The sequence below is a fragment of the Leptonotus elevatus genome, chromosome 17 (assembly GCF_054856555.1).
Source record: "Leptonotus elevatus isolate MCC_2025b chromosome 17, RoL_Lele_1.0, whole genome shotgun sequence".
Lineage (NCBI taxonomy): Eukaryota > Metazoa > Chordata > Actinopteri > Syngnathiformes > Syngnathidae > Leptonotus > Leptonotus elevatus.
Genome location: NC_141255.1, coordinates 6,371,296 through 6,396,856, shown reverse-complemented (window position 1 = coordinate 6,396,856; position 25,561 = coordinate 6,371,296). Strand labels below are relative to the sequence as shown.

At 45.9% G+C, this 25,561-nt stretch overlaps 2 protein-coding genes and 1 long non-coding RNA gene across 4 annotated transcripts; 1 reads left to right on the top strand and 2 right to left on the bottom strand.

Annotated features, from left to right (window-relative positions):
* Positions 1–130: 130 nt before the first annotated feature.
* On the bottom strand, positions 131–4,861 carry LOC147159500 (FERM domain-containing protein 7). 2 transcript variants are annotated; one of them, XM_086059608.1, is made up of 12 exons: positions 4,538–4,861; positions 4,005–4,109; positions 3,894–3,936; positions 3,691–3,769; positions 3,512–3,609; positions 3,324–3,438; positions 2,916–3,063; positions 2,746–2,841; positions 2,499–2,665; positions 1,985–2,053; positions 1,027–1,102; positions 131–934 (listed from the first exon to the last, which is right to left on the bottom strand). In XM_086059608.1, the coding sequence occupies exons 1-12, from the start codon at positions 4,646–4,648 to the stop codon at positions 131–133; spliced, it is 1,911 nt and encodes a 636-aa protein (XP_085915734.1). In that variant the 5' UTR covers positions 4,649–4,861. The 2 variants fall into 2 exon arrangements, with proteins under 2 accessions (XP_085915734.1, XP_085915735.1); XM_086059609.1 differs by having other exon boundaries at positions 131–931.
* A 1,561-nt stretch (positions 4,862–6,422) lies between these two features.
* LOC147159498 (mitogen-activated protein kinase kinase kinase 11) lies at positions 6,423–25,292 on the bottom strand. Its single transcript, XM_086059817.1, has 10 exons — positions 22,840–25,292; positions 15,063–15,243; positions 13,316–13,464; positions 13,043–13,218; positions 12,710–12,962; positions 11,666–11,782; positions 11,145–11,316; positions 10,960–11,072; positions 10,014–10,574; positions 6,423–9,761 (listed from the first exon to the last, which is right to left on the bottom strand). The coding sequence occupies exons 1-10, from the start codon at positions 23,594–23,596 to the stop codon at positions 9,160–9,162; spliced, it is 3,081 nt and encodes a 1,026-aa protein (XP_085915943.1). The 5' UTR covers positions 23,597–25,292; the 3' UTR covers positions 6,423–9,159.
* On the top strand, positions 18,297–19,563 carry LOC147159499 (uncharacterized). The gene is made up of 2 exons (XR_015090592.1): positions 18,297–18,550; positions 19,370–19,563. It is a non-coding gene; the product is annotated as an uncharacterized LOC147159499 (long non-coding RNA).
* Positions 25,293–25,561: the final 269 nt, after the last annotated feature.

Sequence of the window (25,561 nt, the reverse complement as noted above, 5' to 3'; positions counted from 1 at the left end):
AACAAAACTTTGCATGATTTCATTGCAAAATAATTCTAATAGTATATATATATATATATATATATATATATATATATATATATATATATATATATATATATCATTTTTTTAACTTCGAATTTGTCCTTGTCTACAGTGTGACCTTGGTCGCGCCTTTGGTCTCCTCTTTTTTTACCTCCTCCTCGTCCTCCTCATCCAGCTGGAGGCTCCCAGAGGAGAACCTCATCCGGGCCGTTCCGCCGGGCCGCAACAGCCGTCCCAGCGGGGGCGGCGGGCAGTAATATGGGTAAAAAACTTCAGGCTCGGAGTCACTGTAGCTCCCCGTGGGGCGTTCAGGCAGGGGGGAGGCGTTGAGCGGGAGGTAGGTGGGCCTTGTGGGACGTGTCAAATGGGGATAGTAGCCAAGGGGGCGGAATTCTGACGCGGGGAGGTGAAACTTGACGTCCGGTTGGCGAGGGAGCCCCGGAAGGAAGTTGCAGTCGTCGCTGTAATGCCCCGCCTCTGTACGGCCCATTAATCCCGCCCCGTTGCTTCCCGCGTGGTACGCCCCCGCCATCCCGTAGAAAGACGGCCGCGCTCTCCCGTCCCGCCTCCTCGGCTGCTGCAAGCACTCCAGCGAGGCGGCGCAGTCAGAGAAATACGGGCGCGGGAATGTCGGCAGGACCGGGTGGTAGTGGTAGGCGGGGCTGTTGGGGTACAGGAGGACCAGCTGCTGTGCCGCATCCGGGTGCGGGACGGGCCGGCGTCGCAAACGGTTGCCGTAGATACCGGCCGGCCTCGGCGCTCGGTCCCTCGTGTGACAGTTCATCGCGGATGGTGGTCGCACCTGCGGCGAGAGGGGCGTGACTCGGGCGAGGCTGCGACACCTCGGGGTGGCATACGGCTGGTTGCGCTCCGAGGCACAAGCGGACCGGGGGAAAGCGTCCTCGTACTGCTGGGTAAGTACATTACACGCACACAAGGATTTAACATACTGCATGAAATATGAATATGTATTTTTTTTTTTTGTGTGTGTCTCGTGCGTACTTGTTTGGAGACGTCGGTGAGGAGATCGGGAGAAGATTGGCAGTGCCGGGGGTCGTGGTCTGCCTGACGGGAAGTGCTGCATGGAAGCAGGTTGGTAGATAACATGACGTAAAATTCTCGTCGTATGCTTTAACCGTTGACTAATAAATCTAAAGCAGTTTGCAAAAAGTTTGTCACATTACAACCATGAAAAATTACACAGGTGGTCGTACTCGTCTCTAAAATCATCTTTCCCCAGTGAATTGAATGCAAATGCCATTTATCCATGACAGCCCCTACTCCTTTCGTAACTCAAATTCTTGTTCATATAAACTCATTCGGAATACAGTACATTGATTGAACAAGGCATTGGATTGTCTTAGCAGTAATTTTTACCTTAACCCGAATATTGATTGCATATAACTGCAGTCATTGTGAGTGTGCGGGTCCGTCTAGTGTGCATGACTTGGCCACCCGGGGGGCAATAAAATAAAACTCATCTTTCGTGCAGACGTCACAAGTACACTCAATAAGTTACGGTAAAGAGTTCTAGCCTGGCAAGCCACACCCACTTTCTTGAAAAAGAAAGTGGGCGTGGACAGGCGTCCATAGACATAGAAAACAGGCCGGCCAATCAAATTCGTCTATTTGCGTGACGTCGTCTTCGTGAGAAAGTCTCTCTTCGGCTTAGATTTTTACTCCGGCTCCGAAAAAAAAAAAGACTTTGAGACGCTTTTCTGATGTCCGCTCTTCGCTCATTGGCAAAGCCGCAAGTGAGTTTGGATTTCCAGTCTAAAAAAGTTCTACCACCGAGGCTGAAACTATTTGGTAGCCAGTCAATGGTATTTTGCACTGATTGTTAGCATTAAGCTAAGCAGACCTTAAATGTACTTGAAAGACAAAAAAAAGAAAACATTGTCATAAATTCATAATGCATGGTCAGCCATTTTGTTCCCACCACATCGTATTTTAAGCCCACCTCTCAAAGTGCGAAGACTTCTTCTCGCTCGATCCCAAACATTCCAGCAGCTGCTTCTGTGTGCGGCCGCTGTTCACAGTTGAAAAGACCAAACGTCAAAATGACACGACAATGAGTCACATTATGCTTCGTTTGAGCTTTTCCAACTATTAGTTGAGCTAGGTATTAGCGTAGCACAACATGTAAGTATCGTTTATGTAATGGGGACTAGACGAGAGGAAGTAGATGTTTCTTTGAGTGCAGAAAAGTGACATAGACTAAGAATTTAAAGATTATTATAACATTGCAAATTTAAATAACAGCCCAGGTATGTTTCCGTTGAGGATATTATATTATGGCGTGTTTAAGAACCTAACAAAAAAAAGTCGAATTTCCTAAAAAAAAAAGAAAAGAAAAAGTTATTTAATAGGACAAATGATTTTTTTTATTTTTTATAAAAGTACTTGATATCGAAATTCCAGTATCGTACAGTTCTAATGAACATTGCATGCGCAAAGTATTCACCGGCTGTCACCTATATCTAAAGCTGGAGCCTTTAGTTGACAGCAGCATCTTCTTGTGTGTCGCTTTAGGCTCTTCGGCGAGCCGGAAGAAGGCGTGGTACTCCACGCACGTTTTCCAAAACGCCTTGCACACGTCCCGAGTGGCCATACAGAACTCCAGCGTGTCCTTGCGGGACGGCTATGCAGGACGATGGGGGACACACGAGGTTAACATGGCCACCAAAAAAAAACAGGGTGTGAAAAGAAGTGAACTCTGACCCCAACGGCGGCATGCAGCTTGATGAGGAAATGTTTGCGCTTGAAGCTCAGTTTGCGAATCTTGGCCCAGCTGAACGTGTTGATCTTGGTGTTTCCCTGAGAGAGAAAAACACCCCAAGTTTGACCCCCGTGGCAGAGAGTCCTCGTGAGCTGATGACCACGCGGCGTACCTGAAAGACCAGCACGCCTGAGTGCGTGACGGCCAGATTGATGCGCGCGCCCTCGCCGTCGCTGGCCGACTGCGGCCGGATGCCGTACATGTCCAGCTTCCTGGCCAACTCCAGCAGCTGGATGTCCGACTCGGATGGAGACAACCCTCTGCGGAGAAAAAAAATAGTGTTATGCCGCCATCTTGTGGCATCTTAGTGTCAAGGAACATTGCTGAAATGAGTTGAGGAGATGTATTTAGATAAAAATAGTGCTGTGTCAAGGAACTATTTGGGAAAAAGTAGTGCTTTGCCGTCATCTTGGGGCATATTGTCAAGAAACTTGTAGTTGGATGGGATATTCATTTAGGACAAAAATAGTGCTTTGCTGCTATTCTGTGGGGACCCTCATTTTAGCAGGGTTGACTGTACCTGTGTTTCTTGTGGAAGCGGAGGATCTTGTGGTCCAGGTACTCCTGGTTGGGGACGTAGTGCTTCATCTCCAGGTGCTGACAGTCCAGTTCCTCATCATAGTCCCCACGTTCTGCTGTAATTGTATACTGTATGCTTTGTATATACAACTACATGGACAATCACTCCCAAATTTGCTTGGTCCTTACACTGCAGTATGTGAGAGACCAGCAGGGCGGCGCTGTTGTCATTACATGTCAGACTGCCGTTGGACAGGTCCTGCTTGACCTGCAAAGCGAAAAGGTACCTGCAAGCACACCTCATGCTCATCAACGACGGAAAGTACATAAGGGAAGGTGTCCTCAAGATATGAGAAACGGCGCGGTACCGAGTGAGGCCCTTCTTTAGTTGTCCTGGGTCTGGAGGGAAGAATTTAACCATGAACCGGAAGAAGAGCTCGCTGGTGTCTAAAACGGATAGAAACAAAATTCCTGTTGGCTTGCATCGATGGAAATGTGTGTTAATTGCTTAACATATATAGTCAAACAACAATACACTATTTGTTGTTAAATATACTGTTTAAACACTTACATTCAATCTGTTTTGCTAGCGGCTTAAGTAGCTCCAGCCACACCTGCCAAACAAGCCAAAATTAGTCCAATTCCGTCATCCCACGTGTGCACGTGACATGAGCGGTCTCACGTAGTTGCCGCCGTGGTGTCGGTACTCCAGGCCGAAGTATTCCTTCTCCAGGAGCTTCAGGTGACCGCACACTTTGTTGAAGAGGTCGCAGCCCAAAACGTTTTGCTGGCATGTAAACAAATTTTGATTTGGCACAGAACGAATTGGAAATGTTTGCATTGCGTCGTCATTCGTGGTGAAGATGACAGGATGTATAGTCAGACTAAAAACGACACCATCATGTGTAGGGGGGAAGAAAAAACGAGAGAGAATTTATAGTCTGACTAAAAAGGAGACAGGATGTAAATCGGGCTAAAAAAACCAACTCGTTCTAAAAAAGGGACATCATGGAAAGTCCAACTAACATAATGACAGGATTAATGCTTAGACTAAGAAAACGACAGGATGTGCAGTCTGAAGTAAAAAAAAAATACAAAATGACATGGTGTTCAATAATGACTACGTATAATCAGACTAAAAATACAAACTGTGAAGTAAAAGTCTGGAGACGAAACAAACAACGGCAACGAAATAGACAATTACAATGAGCTCACCTCCACCTCGAAGGTGCGTTCACTGTCGTCCAGGAAAACCACACGCAGTCTAAATTTGGTCTCCCTGCAGACTTTGCGGCGTGTCCATGTGAGCGTCTGCCGCTCGTCCATCTCGTGCCATAAAGATTCAGTGGAGAAATAAGTGAGGTTCGTGTTAGTGAGTTATTGCGTGTTTTCTTTCAACACACCACACACACACACACACACACACACACACACACTAATACGAGAGTGTATAGTGCACGAGCGTGTGTGTGTGTGTTTTGTTCGAATAATAGACATTTCACGGTGGCTGGACGCTTTGAAAGAAGTGACTTGTCTTCGAGTAAAGTAGGCTAGTAGTGCAAAAGCATCCTGTAGCCTCCAGCTGTGTGTGCGTGTGCGTGTGCGTGTTCTTGTGTGCGTGTGTTTGCGAATGTGTGTATTTAGTATGTAATGTATGATTTAATGTGTGCTTGTGAGAAAGACAGAGTGTGAGTAAAAGAGTGTGTGTGCATGTGTGAGGGTTACAATTTGACTTTTTATTAAATTAATAATTATTATTATTTTTTGTGCTCAGCACTGGGCAATTACAGGAGAAGCAGCAAAAAAAAAAAGTGACTTTCTTCTGCTGTTTCCGTTAATGATTTTTCTGTCAGCATGTAATTTAAAAAATATATAATGATCTTGACAAGCAAAGATGCAAACCGTGATTTTTTTGATATTTTTTTTTACATCCAGTACTATTATGTGTGGTGCTATTATTCATCTCCATTTTAGTCAAGTGTATGACAACTATGATGATAAGAATATTAATTTATTTAATCTGGGTTTTCTGAATAAAGAGCACTTAAAATATTTACATTTGCGTCTTTGACTAAAGAGCAGTTACTTTTGGGCAATATAGATTAATAGGATTTTCTATTTATGTAAATTAAGCTTATGTCAGTTGCAAATTTAACAAATATAGTTATATTCTCAAAATTGTTATAATGGTCAAATACAATCAAAAGTGCTTTTTCAGTCTTAAAGATTTGACAGACAAACGATTATATATATCATTGGTTGTTGTCCCATATTGCCACATCTAATATGGCGACATACGTTTCCGGTCACCGGTGCTCAAGGCGATACAACGTCGATGTTCGGCAGACCTGTGCATTTGGCCACAAGGTGGCGCCAGAGCCCACTGGAAGCTGAAGGCCGGTGTAGAGTTCATGATTTCCGTTTTGCGCGTTGGCGGGAAATGTTTGCCTCCCCAAACTCCGAAGCGGTGCCCCTTTGAAACTGCTCTCGTGGCGCAAGAAGACGCCGACCACCTACCAAAGTTTGTTTGGAAGGGAGCAGGGACGTGAGGTGGGTGGTGGTGGACGTCAACGTTTGACTCCACCCACACGGATTTTCGACCCTGTAGCGCCCTTTTCTCTTTCTGTGTTGTTAAAACTTTATTGAACAACGGAAATTAAAAACTGACCGAAACCTAAATATTAACCTCAACAGTCTAGGGATGCGCTATCTGCTGGGGACATGTAGTACTGCACTTTCGCCTCTTCCTTAAACAGTTTCGTTAGCTCCGCCCCGGCTGACAAAGGCTTGAGTGTTTGTATCGAAAGTTGATTGACGTCTGATTGGTTGAATCACTGCCTTGAAAAACTGGTTTAAATGTTAAAATATGTCAAAAAATGAGTGATGTGAGGTATTATACACTTAAGTAGGCTATATAACCTATATTATCTTCTGGTGCCAAACAGTATGTACTCGGTCCCTTGTCTGAGTACATTATGTACAGTCCCGTCAAGAGGTGGTGATTGAACCTAATAGTTATTTAATAGTTAAAACAAAAATATTCTAGTAAGTCTACCAGTCATCTTCTATTTAAATAAAAGCTAATACACCACTACAATAATTAACCATTCAAGTGTTACATTTATTTGGTCATATTTCCTTTTCGTCTTTTTATTTCCACAAGTCAAAACCCATCGTAATAGTCAAGAAATAATAAAAACATGTTCACACACTGTGTAGGGAAATAATCCTCTTGACACGCAACAATAAGAGCTGATTAGGCCCAGCCCAGTGTGAGATTTCCACAAATTCTCTGAAGCCGAAATGCACATGAAACCAGTAGGTCACAAAAACAAAAAACAAAAAACAAAAAAAACTTCAATGCATCATTTGCATGATCCCGGCAAACAAAAAACATCCGGAAAGTAAAAATACAATAAAAAGCAGATATAAGATGAACATATCAACCATGTTCTATTTAAGATCATATCAGGACCCCTGACCCCCCACCCCCCCAAAAAAAAATTCATATTAATATTCATAATTGGGGAGATTGTCATGGACAAGTGAAAATGTGGAGCACCCTTTCGAACATGTTTAAATAGTCCAGTGGTACACGCGTACGACGTTTGCATGGTCCTGATGTAGACTGTGTCCGAACATTTTCATCCAGTGTGTGACATAGAAAGCCATTTATAAATATCCCCGTCCCCCGCCCGTCCCTATATACGTATTTCTATTGCTATACAAAGGTCCTTACACAGTAAGCCATTACTGGCTTTGTAACATGCAAAAACGACCATTCTTTTCATTTCTATTAAGCACAAGCACCTGAAAGAGATCTGCTACTGTAAAGTACTTTAGACATATTCACATTGCTTCACGACGGCACTCTCGTCTTTTTTTTTTCTTTCTTTCTTTCAGTGATCCCTTTCAGCTATGAAAAAAAATAATAATCTAATCTCCGTAGTTACGCTCGTGTGGGACTTATTCGACATACTATGTGCTGATTTCACCTCCGCCGTCACTTTCACGGTCCCCCCTCGAACACAACTGACAGGTGCGTCGTTTGCGGGCCAAGATGCGACATCAAGCGTTCCCTCTTTCGACACTTTCGCCATCTAACCAAAAAATAAAATAAAATAAATCCCCCCAAAAAAAACAAATAAAATCCGTTACATGAGGGGTTCTCAAACCTCAGCATGCACCTGCTACAAACCGCCTTTGATGCCGCAAATCAAGTTCAGATGTTCTAGTAGGCTTTTTTTGACAGCAATATTGAATGAGTTCCTTCAAGAGTTCCAAATTAGAGCACAAAAGAAAAACGCCAAGAAGCGTCTAGTAGAACATCTGAGGTTTATGTGATGTCACCGTTAATCAGAGGCACTTTTAAAGTAGAATTTGTCCCGTTCTCTCCATTCCAACAAAGCCAGCCATTGTGATGCAATGACAGTGCGGCCATTGATGAAGTCAATCATTCACACTGCTTTTTGCACTTCATCAAATGTCTCTTTCAGCTGTTATGTTAATAGACACTTTGGGGAAATAACCGTACTCCACCTGGTTTTGTATCTTTGGGGCAAAAAAAAAAAAAAAGAGGGAGCTGATATTCAAATGGTCTGACGGGACGAGTAGATGATGAATTTCAACACAATTTTTCGACTGACTGCTGATTGGCACTTGCTGGTCACATGACAGACATCAGGCCTGTTATTCGGACCAAGTTGAAACGGAACAGAGCCGGAATGGTAGCAAATAATTGTAGGAGCGAATCGGACATTCATTGTAATTGTCACTGTGACACTCTTTGGCGTATTGGTTTGGGGAGGGACGGGGGCGGGGTTTGTTAATCCCTGCCATTGTGCCGGAATGTGAGCGGGATGTTATCTCCTTCCAGAGTGGAATGCATGGGTCATGCTTTTTTTTGTGTGTGCTTGACACATAATGCACTTCCCTGCGAAACGTTAAAAGCCAAAATGTCTGTTGTCCTTTTTGCTTTCAATCTGCACAGAGAGGTAGAGGGAGATGACGCCGGTCCGCAAAGAAACTGGGAAGGGACGTTTCTCACTGGTTTTCAGGCTTCCACATCTACGGAGCGCCCGGACATGACATGAAGTGGGAAAAACTATTCAAATGCCCCCTCCCCAAACAAAAGTATCATTTTTAGCCTGCATTGTAACCAAATCAAGCACACCTTTGTAAGAAATGATAAAAATCCACAATCGTGCGACTGAATTTGATTTTAAGATGAGGATGAGCAAACAAATGCATTGTGCAATTTTTTTTTTTTTTTTTTACAGCAACACGAAGGTGCGCTCCATTTGCTTACCCACACGTCTCAAACCCACAATCTAGTATTTTGTGGCCATCGCTAAGCATTGTGTGCGCACCCGATGTTTATAGCAATCTTTCTTTTCTGTTTTGACAGCTTTTTACGTTATTATTAGTGCTGTCAAAGTTCAAGCGTTAACTGATGAATTAATTGCAAAAAATTATCGCATTAATCATGATTTAATCGCACTATCAATTTTGACCATAGATTATCCTTCAGCGTGACAGCGGATGGCTACGTTTAAGGGAGCACAGGATGTGTTTGAGCAATAAACATAATTACATGCATTTAAGTATAGCATTTAATAAATGTTTGCGTATCACATTTAGAATATTTGTTCATGTCAAAATATTGGGGTATCCACCCCCCCCCCCCCCATTTTGCAAGTAAAATTGTAGGGTTGGGGGGGGCACAAGTATTTTTTTCCCATGTCATGTCTGGAGCCTCGTACAAGGCTGATGTCAAAATAGGGCCGGGGGAGGGGGGGGGGGGGTAATTGACTCTTGGACAAATGATTTTGTGGACTTCAGAATCGGTCATCACGGAGTTGCGTCGGGGACTTGAAGGGTTTGAGTCCCAGAGTCCTTCGGGGGCGGACTCTCTCTTTGGTTCCATCCAAGGTCTTCCCGCACGCCGCCCAGCTCAGGTCGATGAGAGGCGAGTCGGCCGGGTTGAGCGGCGCGATGCGAAACGACGGCAGCGTGGGTGAGCCGTTGGCGGAGCACGGCGCCGAACGCGAGGTGGGGAAAGGGGTCGAGAAGGGGTCGAATGGCGACGCTTTGTCCGAGGCGCCCGACGGGTCGGCCCTGAGGGCGAAGGGGTCGCAAGAGGGCGAAGGGAAGGGTTCATAGTTGGTGAAAGGGTTGGTAGGTGAGGGCTGGTACCCGAGCGGGACGCTGTCCGAGCGGCTCGGGTTACGGCCGGCGCCCGGAGTGCTGCCGCCCGCTGAGATGAAGCTCCAGGCGTCGATGCGGGGCCGTATGGGTGAGGGGCGAGGGCGGGGGATGACGCTGACCTCCAGGCGGCAGGTTTTGGGGCTCCAATGGGCGGCATTGGGGTGGGGAGCGCTTGGCGCGGGGGGCTTTTCGTCAGATTCCTGCGTGTCTTGGCACAGGGGAAGGTCCAGAACTGGAAGGAACACAAAGAATTCAGTCAGCAAATTTCAACTCGACTTTGACGTGATATTCATGAGACTCGACTTGAACGACACGACTCGCCAAGTCGAGTCTGCAGTGGTGGATTTTGGCCCACCAAAAATCTGCTGATAAAAAAAGGGTGGAACATTTCTGATCATTTCGATCATTCAGGACGTGCGACCGTGCATCTTTCGAGGTACAACTGCCATCTAACCAACAATTCTTGTTCCGTTTGTTTACCCACCTAGCTGGGAGCCATGCAGGCCTGGACTGGACCTCCTCCTCCTTTGGCTCCTGTGCTCCAAGCTCTCAGAACCCGCGTCCCCGTTGGCGGCGTGGAAGCTCGGGTTGTGTTCCCCCGGGCTCACGTCCTGCCAAGTCCCGTGCTCGCATCTCGCGCTTGGCGGCGTGACGGGCAGCGGCTTCAGTTCTTGGCACCGTAAAGCTAATTCCAAAAGCGGCTTGGGAAGCGGCTCAGAGGCGGAGAAGGTGATGAGGTCGTCCACGATGGGGGGTTCCCGAATGGGGGGCTTAGGGTGCGAGTTCTCCAAAAAGGAGGTGGCGCACTCCTCAAGGGATGGCGGATTAGTTCGAGGGGGCACTTTGGGGGAGACGTCCAAGCATCGACCTAAGCCCACGGAGGCCAAGAGGGAGCCGCTGCCCAGCAGAGCGCGGTGCGTGCTCTTAATCAGGCTGAGAGGGCCCCGGTCCGACCTGGGGGAGCCCACCGGAGAGGAGCCGCCTTCTTCACTGCCAGAGTCTCTCTGGTGAAGAGGAAGCCGCAGGCTGTCCTTCGCCGAGGAGCCTGCGAAAGCGACATGTCTAATTTATTCATTTGCATCAGGGACATCTTGAAAAACTGTTTCCACTCAGGGCCAGGAAGGACTCCTTGTGTTTATGGAACTGATATCTTGATTCATCATCTTGTTATTTTGTGATAGCTTTCAATATTTAAACTTTTTCTCAAAACCTTGAGACGTCTGCGTATTTCGTTTTATTACAGTGTACTTTTTTTTTTAGGTCCCAATCTACTAGACTTCTCGATAAAGACTCTAAGAATTTGTGACATTTGAGTGAATCCACGTTTACAAGAACATAAGTTGACATTATGTCACCTAATAATAGAAGAATTATGATTTAGATACGAGTTGCAATTCAGCTCGTGGGACCTACAGGGCCAATTTAGTTACCGTTGTGAGCCGGGGGAGGGGTCGGCGTGGAGGGTCTGTACTCCTCAAAGTCGTCTGCAGCTTCCGCGTCCTCGTTGCAATGGGACACCAACAGCTTGGCTCTCATCGACAAACTGGTTCACGAGACAGGAAGCGGGAACGCATGAAGGAAAGCCGCGAATGGGTTTCAGAAAGGTGTGACGTACCTGCTCTCCTGAGGACTGAGCCGCAGGACTTTGGGGCTCTTGGGACTTTTGGGACTCTGGGGCCTCCAGTGGGGGCCCAACTTTAGCTCTCCGTTGGCCTGTTTATGGGATGGGGCCTCAAGGGGCCACACTGGGCTCAGACCAAACGTCCTGCTGTTGTCGCTGGGACTGACTGTGGACAAACGGGAGCGTCATAATGAATGCAACATTTTCACTGGAGAGAAATGCAAATCAACGGCTCCCTCTGCTGCAACAGCAATGTAACTGTACACAGAGGAAGCAAAAGTTACAGCAAGATGCATGAAAGCGACCGAGGAGGTGCGCTGATCCGCACAGGAAGTCCGATAATATTTGCTTTAAAAACACACTTTTGGCAAAGCGCTTATGCGAGGGCGACAGGAAGTGGAAGGAGGAGGGCGGGCGGGGCATTTGGGAAAAGGAGGAAATGACGAGTGGGAGGTCACACGAGAGGAGACGATCCGACGCTGTGAGAAGAGGAATTGAAAGTAGAGTCCACTCACGCTGGATTGCACGGAAACGCGGGCCGAACGATGGCGAGGAGCCGGAGCCCAAATCGGGCGAGTTTCGCCTCTTCTCCAGGCCTGGCGATGCCTGCACTGTGATCTTGTGGATGAAATCTGAAAAAAAAAAAAAAAAAAGAAGGAAAAATTAATTTCCCCCCCGTATTTTCTCTATCTTAGCATAAGAATAAAAGCAACAACCTCTGCACCAGTTTCAGGTCTAGTATTTCAACACAATGATGTGCTTTTCCTCACAATGGGAGTGTACTGGGCACGAGAAGAAGGAAAAAACGGCGAGAGGAAATGGAATAACAAAGGCAGTCGCTGCAGATATGCAAGGAGGAAAAATAGGAAAGGAGTGCGAGAGGGATAAACCGCATAAAACACAAGCCAATGCATCCACCGACAGGAAGTGGCGAGGCGCGGTCTGCTCACTCTCAAAAGAGTCAAAATCACCTTTCTTGGCCCAGAATAATCACACACACAAGGACTATGTCTCCGATTGTTGGAGTGAAAATTCCTAAGCTTCTCTGCAATTGGTCATTCGTGATTCAGTGAGATTTTCTCTTTTGTATTCGTAATAGTTCTTTAGCTAAGCACAAATATACTTTATCCGAACACTCGATTCAATCACCAGCAGAATTTCCAGTGTGATACTCGAGTACTAAAATATTGCTTAGCTGCAGCCCTTACATTCAACTCACCCAATATATTGTCCTATTTCCGTTTAATAAAATACTTGCTTCAGGTCCCTAAAATTAACGGGGAACAAAACTGCTCCTCAATTCAAAAATTACGACTCAAATGATGTCATTGATTAGCAAAACTGCTCCTCAAAAATGTTTTTTCTGAGCCTTGTCATGTGTGATATTAATTGAAAAATTATGACTATAGCCAATTAGCATTATTATTTCATTCATTTTTATTTTGTTTTTTCAATATTACTTTTGGTTATTTTGTTGGTTTTCACTAACTATAATAACCTTGGTCCGTTGAATGGAGGCTCCGCCGTACAAGAGTAGCACGCAGCGGACACGCACGAACCTTGGGGCATGCTGATCTTTTCGCCGTTCTTGCTCTTGAGCTTGTGCTTCTTGAAGGTGCCCTTGCGCTTCTTGACGTTGGGCTTCTCCTGGTTCTGGTTCTGGTTCAGGTGCAAGATGAGGAGGCTGAGCTCGCGTTCAAACACGTCCTGCTCCCACTGGGCCAGCTGCTGCTCGCGCTGCCGCAGGAACTCCTCGTGGGACTCCTGCTCCAGCGCCGCGCGCTTCAGCTCCTCCTCGCGACACCGCAGCTCCTGAAAAGGGGAAAAAAAAGGGACGACCAGTTTGAAAAACAACTCAAGCGCGGGAAGTAATCAAAGTCAAGTTTACGTGCCTTTTCCTTGGCGCGCAGCTCATCGAACATGTCCTGGATCTCCAACTTCCAATCCTCCTGCAGAGAGTGGAAGGAGTCCTGCGGCATCTCCTCCATCACTTGCCGCTCCAGCGCCGTCAGCTGAGCCAAGATGGAGCCAAAGTTGGGTCTGCGATGGGGGTCCTGGTCCCAGCACTCTATTCATCCAGACTGGTATGCTTAAGTAACTTGCCGCGCCGGTGGCATCATTTATTTGACGGCATTACAACGCGGATCGAGACGCAATCCTCCCACCTGACATGAGCTGAGAGAAGGGTTCAGGACACGTGGAAGGGATGGGCAGCGTCAGCTTGTTGACGGCCACGCCGTACGCCACAGCCAACCCGTCGATCCCTCTGTAGGGCGCCTCTCCCGTCAGCAACTCCCACAGCAGAACGCCATAACTGTGCGAGCGATAAGACGATGACGAAGTATTATTCTGCTCGTCGAACGGTTTTGCTCTGACCAACCAATCAGCCAACAGAAAAATGCTGACATTATTGTGGACCTAAAATGTGGTTGGGTAAAAAATAAAAAATAAAAAAAATAAATAAATAAATAAAAAGCAGTCGCATTGCTAATAGAGCTGAAGGCCCTGGGCAAAAATATTTTTAAATCTACACAGACGGTTTTATTTGGACTTTAACAGACATAACAACACTGCATTGATTGTTAAAAAAAAATAAAAAATAAAAAATTACATAAGAGAACGTGACCAAATAAATTGGTTCTACAAAGTATACTATTATACAGTTGTGGCTTACTAACTGACATCTGAGCTCCTTGTGAGTGTTTTCATTTTGTATTTAAAGAAGCAGGGGGAAAAAGACAAATTGTATTGAAAGAACGTTAAATGGTATCTTTTCCTACTTTTTTTTTTTTACATTCTCTGCGCACAGTGTTGTTTGTGTTACCAAAGCAATTGGAAACAATACTGTAAACACACACTTGTACTTATATATTTGTGAGGACATCCATAGACATAATGCATTTCCTAACCCCAACCATCAAAAATGATTGCCTACCCCCATTCCTTACCCTAACCGCAAACATAACCCAATTCAAACCTAAACTCTAAAACCAAGTCTTGACCCTCAAAAAGAGGTCTTGAGTTGTGAGGACCGGCCAAAATGTCCCCACTTCACAAAAATGTCCTCAATCAGTTGGTTAAAAACGTATTTTGGTCCTCACAATGTAGTATGTACACACACATACACACACACGCCAGCCTTGCGTCCAAAGAAGAGCCTCAGAACTTGGATCTCACACACTGTCAATTATCTTTTGTCCGAGCACTGTGGAGATCAAACTAAATGTGGAGTGTACAGGCCCCAACCTTTTTTTTTTCCCCTTCTTATTTTGTGCTTTAATTACAACTTGTGCACCATGCCAGTGCGCAGAGATGCAACTCAAGAGGCTCGCCCTTTGGCGCTCGACGACTCCGATGTGAAAGATGACTAACTTGGGAGCAGCGTGCCTGCCTGTTTGCGCTCTCATTTTGCTCCGAACTGAGGACATGGGCAGCAGCGGCAGGACGTTTTAAGATATTAGAAGAGTTCAAACGTATAACAGGCCAACTCTCCAAAATGGCTGGAAAGTGGAGAAAACCCCTTTTTGCTTCTGAAACTCAATTTCCTTTATTCACTGGAGTGTCATGATGAAAAATGTAAATAGTTTGTATGCATCTGCATATCTACAAAATGTATGAGTACTAGTAGTGGCAGCAGGCGTGCATGAATTTAACATACACGCGCACACACACACATGACAGAGGACTGGCGTGGTGCTTCTTTCTGGGTCAATACAAGAGACAATGGGTCAGTGCAGTCCACATGTCTCACAACAAAGCACAGTGCTGCTCTCTGAAGAGGCGCGTCATTATCACGCGGCCACCATCAATCGCCAAGCTGCTCCCCCCTCCCCCCTAACGCCTCAGCTTCAAAAGTTGGAGAACTGACGATCACAACACACACACGCAAAAAAAAATAAAAAAAAATCCCACCTCCAAACATCGCTGCCCTTGGAGAAGGTGGAGGACTTGATAACCTCGGGGGCCATCCAGGCGTAGGTGCCGGCCGTGCTCATCTTGGTGGTCTTGTGCCACTCCCTGGCGAGACCAAAGTCGGTGATCTTGAGCGTCAGCGCCTCCATGCATTCGTTCTCCATGGGCTGAGCCAGAAGGACTGCAACAGAGAGACAAGAGATCATGCCTTGCACAACTAGAAAAGAACACAAAGTAGTTGGCACCCTTTACCCTCTTTTTTTTTTTTTTTGGACAACTGCCTATATGAATAGTTCAAACCGCAAATATACCAAAAACTAGGATGTAAAAACACTTAAATGCCCAAAACATATTCACGCCCACAGTCCAGGATAAAAAGAGCGCCTCCAACATACAAATCTTGTCTATTACTCGTGCAATTTTGCAAATTTTCCTTAATCGTTCAGTCCTACCTCCTTGACACCAATTATGCTCCTAACAGCCAGGGCTTTGACGCCATCTTGTGGCGTTTGCGGGTTACAGGCGGAGCACAAAAATACACAGAAAACCACAAATAGGTGTGTTTGTTGCATAATTCTAAGTAGTAACGAGAGATTCTCGGCCTCTCTGTCAGACATCCTGTGCTGCGGCGCGCCGCCCCAAAGGACGTCACGAGGGAATGCGTCACAAGAGGTTTTCTTTGGTTTGGTCTGTTCCGTGAGCGAGTGTGTTTTAAAGGGTGGGAGTGATGGAGACGTACAAACACAGGCACGCCACCGGAGCAACAAGACTACATTTAGCAGCCTCAGCAGTAGCACGCATTCTTTCTACTTCCTGAGTCAAGGCAGAGGGCATCCACGGGTCAGCCTTCCTCGCCACCGCCGCATTGTCCTCACAACTCTCCCCACCCTCACACGTCACGCTGACGTCCGAGCAAGTCAGTCTCAAATCTTAACCTTCACATTTTCAAGCCAGTCCCAAGTTGCTGCAAAAGAATTCAAGCAATTCAAGTGGAGTCCCTACTAAAAGGTCACTTGTGCGCCTGCCGACCTTTGACCTACATCACTCCAGAGTGAGCATGGCAGCCCTTGGCATTTAACACATCCCCATCCACAACCTGACGGATCTTGCCCAGACGGCACGCCCGATGGCCTGATAGAGAAGCCGAAGCAACAATGTCGGCCCGGACAACACTGTGACCGATCGCCGTGGCAACGGGAGTGTGTTTGGTATTGTTTGTTGTCGTGCGGAACACAAGCGAGTGTGTCAGTTTATCGGACTGACTCAATAGAAGTGACGCAGTTTGGGATTACTGCAGGCCATAAAAGGCCTGCACTGGTGATCAAATTCTCTAGATTTCATAACACAATCGAGTGTGTGATTCAACTGTAGCATCCGAGATTATGATAGGATACTTTCAGGGAATTCCGACATGATTACCAGAGCAATGGCCTTTTGAGGAAGTTGAGTACAAAGCCTGCAGGGCGCTCCTCGGCATTATTTTCCTTCTTTCGAAGCCTTTGCTCAATACACATGACCGAAATCGGTTTCTGAGAATCGGTTTCGGATTTTGTCGCTTTATTCATATTGCACAAACACAATATTAATCAGAATACCATGTTTAGTGGGCTATAACAAATTATTATATATATTTTTTTGGGTTGACTTCCCCTTTAAATTGTGCCAAATCATTTTTACTTTGCACTTCATATAATGACAAAAAACAATTCCGATCATCCCATGTGCTTTTAAAAACCTCCCCTCTCGTCTCCTTTGACCCCTTGTGTCGCTCCTCCCCTTGTCACCTCGCACCCGTAGGCGAATGTAGCATTCCGCCAGGGCGGGGGCTTTCCCCAGGAAGAACGGGAGCTTTGTCCCCCCCTGAGGGATGAGGCCACGGGCTGACAGACAGCCTGGCAACCTCTGAGCAAGCCGAGCAGTGAGGCGGAGCGAAAGCTTCTACTAGATGGAAGCTTGCAGGTGATTTCCTGTAGATCAGCGATTCTCATCTGCTAACCGTGCCGCAGGAAATCATCCAATTTCACTTCATTGATCCAAACAGTTTTTTAATTGTCATAGATAAAGATAGACCGATGTGCTTTTTTCAGGGCCGATACCGATTATCGGTAGTGAGGGAGGCAGATAACCAATATTTGAAGCCGATATACAGCTAACTGTTAGCTTACGGGCTAACCATTGACCCACACGCTAACCCCGGGATTACTCCCAAATAGCCGCTACAAAATGGCTATTAGGTTAGCCCGCGAGATAACCGTTAGCTCACGGGCTAACCCAATAGCCGTTAAAAAGCTAACCGTTCACCCACTTGCTAACTCCCAAATATCTGCAAATTCACGGGCTAATCATTCACCCGCACGCAAACTCGCAAATATACGCTAATTCGCAGGCTAACCATTCACCCGCACGCTAACTCCCAAATATTTGCTAATTCGCGGGCTAAACATTCACTCGCACGCTAACTCGCAAATATCCGCTAATTTGCGTGCTAACCATTCACCCGCACGCTAACTCGTGAATATCCGCTAATTTGCGGGCTAACCGTTCACCCGCACGCTAACTCGCAAATATCCGCTAATTCGCGGGCAAACCGTTCACCCACACGCTAACCCAAAATAGCTGCTAAAAATGTTATTGTAGGTTAACCCACAAGCTAAAGCGGGCTAATAGCTATTAATTCACAAGTTAGCTGGTTAGCTCGTGGGCTAATAGCCGCTAATTGCTTATTGGCACTGCACGAGCAACCAATCAGATGGTGCTGTGGGCGGGCCAATGTTGCAGGGAGTCAACAGCCGCTGACTGAGAAAAGCGCCCGTCGGAGCAAAAATAAGTTTTTAATATATTGGCCATCAAAACAAATAAATATCGATGCCGATATTCATAAAATGCTGAATATCGGCCGGGCCGATTATCGGTCTATCCGTACTCATAGATGCACAAACATTCCGACTCACAATGTCCCTGAGTGAATGTCACTGAACCGACGCTGCCTGCACCAAAGTCAGGCAAAAGTACCACAAACAACACCTCATATTTATTGGATATGGTGAACTGGAGCGCATTGTCTATGAGGAAGGTGCACAAATTCCTGAGGAATGCTCCCATAAATGATTCTCTGTGCAAAGTATCCCGGCCAGGGGTGCCTTCAAAATGGTCACTTATTAACAAGCCCGTGTGACCAAACGCGACCTTCCCTTGAGACTTCCCCCAGGGGCGATGGTCTACTTACGCCGCCGTTTCAAATCTAAAACTGCAAAGCGTGCAAACAACGGGGCGGGAAAGTCCCTTTTGAGCAATCTTGTTTGCCTTTGTGCCACATCTGAAGAAGCAAAAAGGGCACACGCACACAACATGGTGCTCTTCAGCTGCTACTCAGTTGTTTACGGGCGTATAATTGTGACCTCCCAAAATGTCTTGGAAGTGACACCGGTATCTCTCGGGCAGGAAAGGAAGCGCCGTGGAACTAAACATTAGGAAGAAGAAGTCAAAAGGTGAGATGGCCGCTGAGCCCTGCAAAGAAAAGGCTCCTTATTCTCTTCTTCCGTTAGGTTACACTTAACATGGAACTTTTAAAATTCAAAATGAAGAATACCGAGCTACTGTTAAAAGGCTGCATTCAGATATTGATGTGAGCAGAACTACGTTAAAGTTGTTCTTTTTATCATTAAATGGCTCGCCGTTTTATAATAATAATAATAATAATAATATAGAATATCTGAACTGCACCTTTGAACAATGGTTCTTCGTTTCCGAGTAGAACAAATTTCGTCTCATAAAAGCAAAACCCCAAAAAGAAATTTTTTGATAGGTCCCACTTAGAAGAAAGAAAGAAAAATAGGAAGGTAAACCCGCAATAGATGAAGTTATGGTCGCAAATGAAAGCAAACGATAGAGTGACGCAGCAATAACTGAACCGCGAAGCAGCGAGGGAACACTGTGCAGGTAATAGCTAATTATTTTGGTCAAACGTTTGTTTACATTTGATGTAATTCCACAGTCGACCACTAGATGGAGGTACACTTATTTAGTTAGAGATTTGAAAGAACAAAAGATGAAATATTTCATGTACAGTCTCATTTCTGTGGAAATTTACAGAATGAAATCCACCGAAATCCTGCTTTTTATGCCTACACAAAGCAACGGCCGTAGGTTCATTTTTGGGCATGATTGTGAGTTGTGAGATGATAAGTTTGTTAGTTTGGGAAAAAAATATGATTTATTTACTGTAAACGCATAAAGGGATCGGTACGCTGTACACACTTCTTAACCAATAAAGTGGCACTCCAACTTTACGTACTGTACATTTCCAGATTACAACGCACTTGAACTTCCACAACGCATGCACAATGCGGCCGTCACGAGTCAGCCGAGTGGAGCATGATGAAGCAGAGAAACATCCAATTTCAGCCATCTTGTGTTGGACACGAGCCGTGGGAACAAACAGCAGCCTAATACCAACTGAACTGAAATTACACAACAAAGTAAATGTGACTTTTAACTTGTACTTTCTCACTCAAATGTCTGCGCCAAAGTCAGAGTCATGCCTAAAATGGCCTCTGTGTGATGTGACGATCCCTCTCCCAAACCCGCAAGTCGACGTGCTTAAACATTAACACACGCACATGCAAACACTGCAAAGGCAGCAACCATGTCACACACACACTTATGGGGGGGGGGGGGGTTTGAGTGTGCATCTGGTGAATGAAAACATGCTGGTGGAGGCATGCCTGCCCAATCAGGAACAAGAAAAGAAAAAAAAGCAACAACAAAAACAGACCTGTTGATCCCAAAAATCTAACTGACTTCTTCCTGAAGAGAGAGAGAAAAAAAAAAAAGGTCAGTGAGTTCCAAGTGCTTAGTGTGGCGTATTTACCACCATATTTTTACGACATGTAGCGACGAGTTATTTTGAGGCTTAAACAAGGTTTTGTGAAGATATCTGACAATGCACTTTGTGGGTACTCCCTTTTAAATATAGCATCTATTTCGGGGGATGGGGGGGCACGAGTTGCACAGGTTTAGAAATGTGCTGAGTTGGCACGCATGCACCTTGCACAGGTTTGGGAGTGCAGCTCGAGTCCAACACCGAATGTTTGGATCTAGAAAAGAAACCAAGTGGGCAAAGGTGGTTGTTGTTGTTGTTGTTGTTTCACTCAATGTTACTATATATATAGTGGGACTAAATATTCGAACTCCTCAAGGTCAATATATATATTCCATAGAAATTTTGCAACGGTCTTCTTTGTCCAAACCAGGCAAATAACATGTCATTTAGAAAGTGGAGTGGCCGGCAGTAGAAACAAACATGCAATTTAAATCTAAGTCGGGCTTAAAATAAGATTTGACTGTTTGCTACTCTGCCCTGACATCCACTCGCAAAAGGAAGATAGGAAAACACTTGGGAAAGGCAGAATATGCATAAGCAGAATCCAGATGGGGCTTTGTATGAAAATAAACCCCATTTGCTAACCTCAATTTACAAAATAATAGTACGAATAGAAAAAGACATAAAACACCTTTCGGAAAATACAAAAAGACAATGGACAATCTGGATTTTTTTTTTATGAAATGACTGATGAGTGGTCAAGTCCTTCCTGGAAAGACAAAATGTGCACAGGCAAATTCCAGGCAGCGCTTTCATTTGCTAACCAAAAGTTATTACCTTAAAGTCCAAATAGATCAAACACGCCTCGACAGACATAAAAGTGTAGTCATTTGTAGGGTCCAATTGTTAGCATCATGAGAAAGCATTTTCCAAACAGGAACAACTATAGAGTTTTGTTTCAAAGCTTTTTTTTTGTGTGTGTGCAGGTGATCGCCGCAATGCATTATGGTCCGCTTGTAGCTTGAGTTCACCACAAAATGGCAACGACAGAAAAGAAGAACTACTTTAGCGACTCGTGGCGTAATCAATGGCATTGTGCACAGCTCGTGTCTATTTTCTTCGCTCTCCTTTTATTCCGGTTCATGCGAGACAAACAACTCGTCTTGCTAAACGCCAGGTCTTAGGAAATAAGCCTCCACAGCGACACGACAACAGGATATAACTGAGTGTCATAACAGGCCAATCGCCGTGCAGACATGCAGGGGCAGGCCTGCAACAAAGAAAAAAAATTAACAAAGAAAAAAAAACGGGCTCGGGAGAAGTGATAGGATCTGGTGGGCGCACAGAGAGGGATTGTGTCCGTGGACGTAGCAACTCTCGCTTTCAGAGGCTTGCCACGCCCCGGAAGTCCACCTGAACTGGACTCAGGGGTGAGGAGGTAACGTCTTATCCCCTTGAACTCGACGGAAACCGGAGTCAATTCTAAGCCTGGGATGAGGACGGTTTCAACATAGAATGCATAGCGGGGGTGGGGGTGGGGGTGGGATTTTGGACCAGGGCAGATAGAGATCGCAGAGCTGACAGTGATTGTATGCAGCCTGGCAGGAATGATAATAACAGAGTGGAGCTTGTTGTAAAACTCAGGTGCCTCCGCGTCACGGGCCGGGCTGCTTTATTAGTGATACTTCTGCAGCTTCAACGACAAGGTCCAATTTCCTGCATCAAAGTCCAATCGAACTCCAGCGCCGTCACAGATTCTTGAACTTTACCGCAAAGGCGTGGCATTTGGTTCTATCAACAACGCTTATTTGCTAACCACACAGTGCCCGTTGGTGCCAAGCGGCCTCGGACCCCATAAACCGGTTGTCACAACTGAAAACGAAGGATTTTAAAATATAGGCCTCGTTTGTCAAGTTAGTTAAGATAATAAGCAAAAAAAAACAGAATCCGAAGAGGCCTCATTTTGGAGCCTGTTGTTTTTGGAGTCCTGGACCAAACATCCATCGGACCGGTAGCAGTTGCCATAAATACACCCTCATTGCTGGATGGGGGATACTGACCTATTTATTATTAACCTACATGTGCAACCACACTTGAGTCAATAGCGCTACTGAAGCACCAGGCTTGTGGGAGACCTTAAAAAAAAAAAAAAAAAATAGTTGTCTTTGGGCTAAGTACAGCGTTGTGAACACCAACAGGCTACAGAAGAGGACCGTGAAGTCCGTCCATTGACAAGGCTCGACTGTCTCATCCCATCAACCTTCACAGATGAGCTGGCTAAAGGAATTTTATAAGAACAGGAAAATAGGGCTCGAACACTGCTAGTCTACACATTCACAAATAGCCAAAGGAATTACAGTAATGCCTCACATATTTGCAGTACACCATTCATTGGGGGGGGGGGGGGGGGGTTAAAACTAAACCCCCCCCCCCCCCCCCGTTATTCATTACTTATTTTCTAACTTTCTGTAACACCAACAGTAGATTGTGCCAAATCCCCGGGTGATAGCAAAGTTATCATTTGTGGCGAAGAGGAAGTATATTGAAGTGATACACAACTCTGGTTCGAAGAAGCTAATTTTAGCCCGAGTTGTTAGCAGAAGTTCCGGAGAGTCTTTGTCGCATGCGCATGTTTTTGCACTCATGCGTAAACCATTCATTTTTATGACGAATGTAAGATGATTTGGAAATGGTAACTATCACCAGGTTTTCCCGCAGTGCTTTCTGGGCCTGGCCCATCAGGCTTAGCAAGTGTTCTAAGTACAGCTACGTTGATACACATGTGATTCCTCTTTAAGAACCATTTAGCTTTTAAACATAGAAGGTACAATTCTTACGTGTAATATATTTCCATTGAAAAATTAAGGTTTATTTGATAAGTGCTGCCCGAGAACATCTTGGCTCCAGACTTCACAGCGTCAAGGATATGTCAAGCAGTGGCGATAGAAGACTTACTGTTGTTGGACTTGAGGTCTCGGTGGATGACGGGGACGATGGCCTCGCTATGAAGGTACAGCATCCCGCGAGCTATCTGCACAGCCCAGTTGACGAGGACGTGAGGCGGGATGCGGCGGCCGGCCAGCGCCCGGCTCAAGGGCCCGCCCGACGCGTACTCCATGATGAGGCACAAATTGGGCTCCTGCAGACAAACGCCTTTCAAGGCGATGATGTTGGGGTGGGTGAGCATGGCGAAGAGACGCGCCTCCTGCCGGACGTTTTGCGCTGTCACGCTGATGTCCTCGTCCGGGTCCTGGCGGGCGGCCTTCACCGCCACCAGCGCCCCTCGCCACGTACCACGGTACACCTTCCCGAAGCCGCCCACCCCGATAACCTCCTGGAGGCTCAGTTCGCGGAAGTTCACCACGGCGGGTTCGAACTCGCCCACCATGGCGGGGCCCAGCTCGTTGACCACGGCGCTGCCCGGGAGCTTCCCGTATCCACTGGGCTTGAAGGAGCCATAGTTGGAGGGGAAGATGCCCACCTTGTTGTTGACCTTCCCCGCCCACCAACCGTCATCACCGGAGATCTCAGAGTCCAGAGAGAGGACCTCCACCAGGTCACCCTTCCGTAGGGTGAGCTCGTCTTTGCAGGACGCCTCATAGTCGAACAAGGCCGTCCACACGGGGTTGGTGAAGTTGCCTTTTTGCGATTGTTCCAAGTTCTTCCAGTTGGACAACGGGCCTCGACTGAATATGTTCTTCAGTGGCTCCATGGAGCCTCCGACGCTTCTTTTGTCTGGATCGGACTCTGCACCCCGAGGGTTTGAAAATAAAGTACAAAGGAGTACTTTATCGCGCCTCGCTCCCTTTCCCGTTTGTCTTGTTGGTTCATCAGGGACGAGTGAAATGTTCAAAAGGGAGGATGGGACTCGTAAATAAACAGCTGCTGGGCTAATTCGACTGGCGCGGCATCTTTAGGTGCCAGGTCAGGACGATGGGAATTTGGGACATTTGCAAATTTGGTGCCGTGTGGCCTCAAGTCATGTGCTGTGTGGTTTCCCAACACATGGTTAGTGCACAATATAATGTCATGTAATCACCAGCCTCTATTTCACACACTCATAATGAGAGCATTAGCTCCTTCGCTTGGCGCTAGCTGAATGCCGCTATTGAGAGCTTGAAATGACAAGAAGCAGACAAAGGTTCATCAAGGTTTTCTGACTTGGAGGTCTGTTTTTAGTATTTTTAGCCATTAATTAGATGTTAACACTGTTATTTAAGGCTACAATCATTTCACCAAGGCTTTCTGACTGGACTATTCAAGGTCCTCGGTGAAGGCTAAAATGACAAAAGAAAAGTCGAGGTACTGACAAAGGTTAAGCAAGGCTTTCTGACTGGACTGAGGTCTGTTTTTAGTATTTTTATGTATGGAATGCAAAAATTATGCAAAAGGACAAAAACAGCTTAAAGACAAGAGGCTGACAAAGATTCAGCAAGGCTTCCTGACTGGACTCTGAGGTCTGTTTTTCAAAATTTTTCGCCATTAAGTAGTTGTTATTGGAAGCTGAAATGATTAAGAAAAGCTAGGGTGGTGACAAAGGCTTCCTGGCTGGATTGCAAAACCTGTTTGTTTTTTTAAGTACTTATAGCCATTAAGTTAAACACTGTCTGCTATTGAAGGATTAAAAGGACAGTAAAGACAAGAAGCTGACTGAGGTTCATCCAGGCATCCTGGCTGGACTCTGAGGTCTGTTTTTCAGAATTTTTAGCCATTGGGTAGTTGTTATTAAAGGCTGAAACGATTTTTTTTTTTTAAGCTAGGACGCTGACAAAGGATTCTTGGCTGGATTGTAAAATCTGTTTTTTTTCAAGTATTTATAGCCCTTAAGTAAAGTTAAACACTGCTATCGAAGGGTTAAAATGACAGTAAAGACAAGAAGCTGACAGAGGTTCATCCAGGCTTCCTGGCTGGACTCTGAGGTCTGTTTTTAAGTATTTTTAGCCATTAAGTAGAGTGGGCCAGCACAAGCAGGAAGCGCAGAGGAGTGTAGAGAAGAATAGCAGGAAAGGGAGCATTCAGTCGAGCCGGGCCAGTGTTTTTACGACAACTTTCAGGGGTGACCACTGCGCATTTCACCCAAAATTCAAGCAAAGTGGTCAAAACCTCAGGGAAAATCCCACGGGATACACAACGACACTCGTTAGCGACAGCTTCCCAAACAACATGCCGGCCCTTATCTTTCCAAAGTAATGGACCTCATCCTCCTCATCCTCACGGTGCTGGTTCCTGAGCGGTGTTGAGCGGCTAGTACGGTCCGCTGCGCCACTCCGACGGACACGAAGGGAGTTTCCAGTCTTGAAAACAACGATAATCCCATCTAGAGCGTGTTATTATATTCCGTTTCTTCACTCCGTGGACCTCGAAGCAACTTCTATGTCCGTGCTCGAGAGGGTGGGGGAGTCACAACTTTTTCCCTTTCCCGACCGGAAGTCAGGTGACAGAACACTTACGAAGTTAGATCTGCTTAACGAAGGGTGCTTCCTGTGGTGCCTTACCAAATAAAATCTTGTCACGATTGGATCTGCTCGAAAAAAACAAACGGTCCGCGTGGAAGTGACTTTAAAACGTAAATGTATATAATGAAGTATAATTATATAACTTAAGTATAGAACTTTAATTTGTATTACTTCCCGAGCTAGTTCCTGCAGCTGAAACCCACACAATAAAAGTTTTCAAT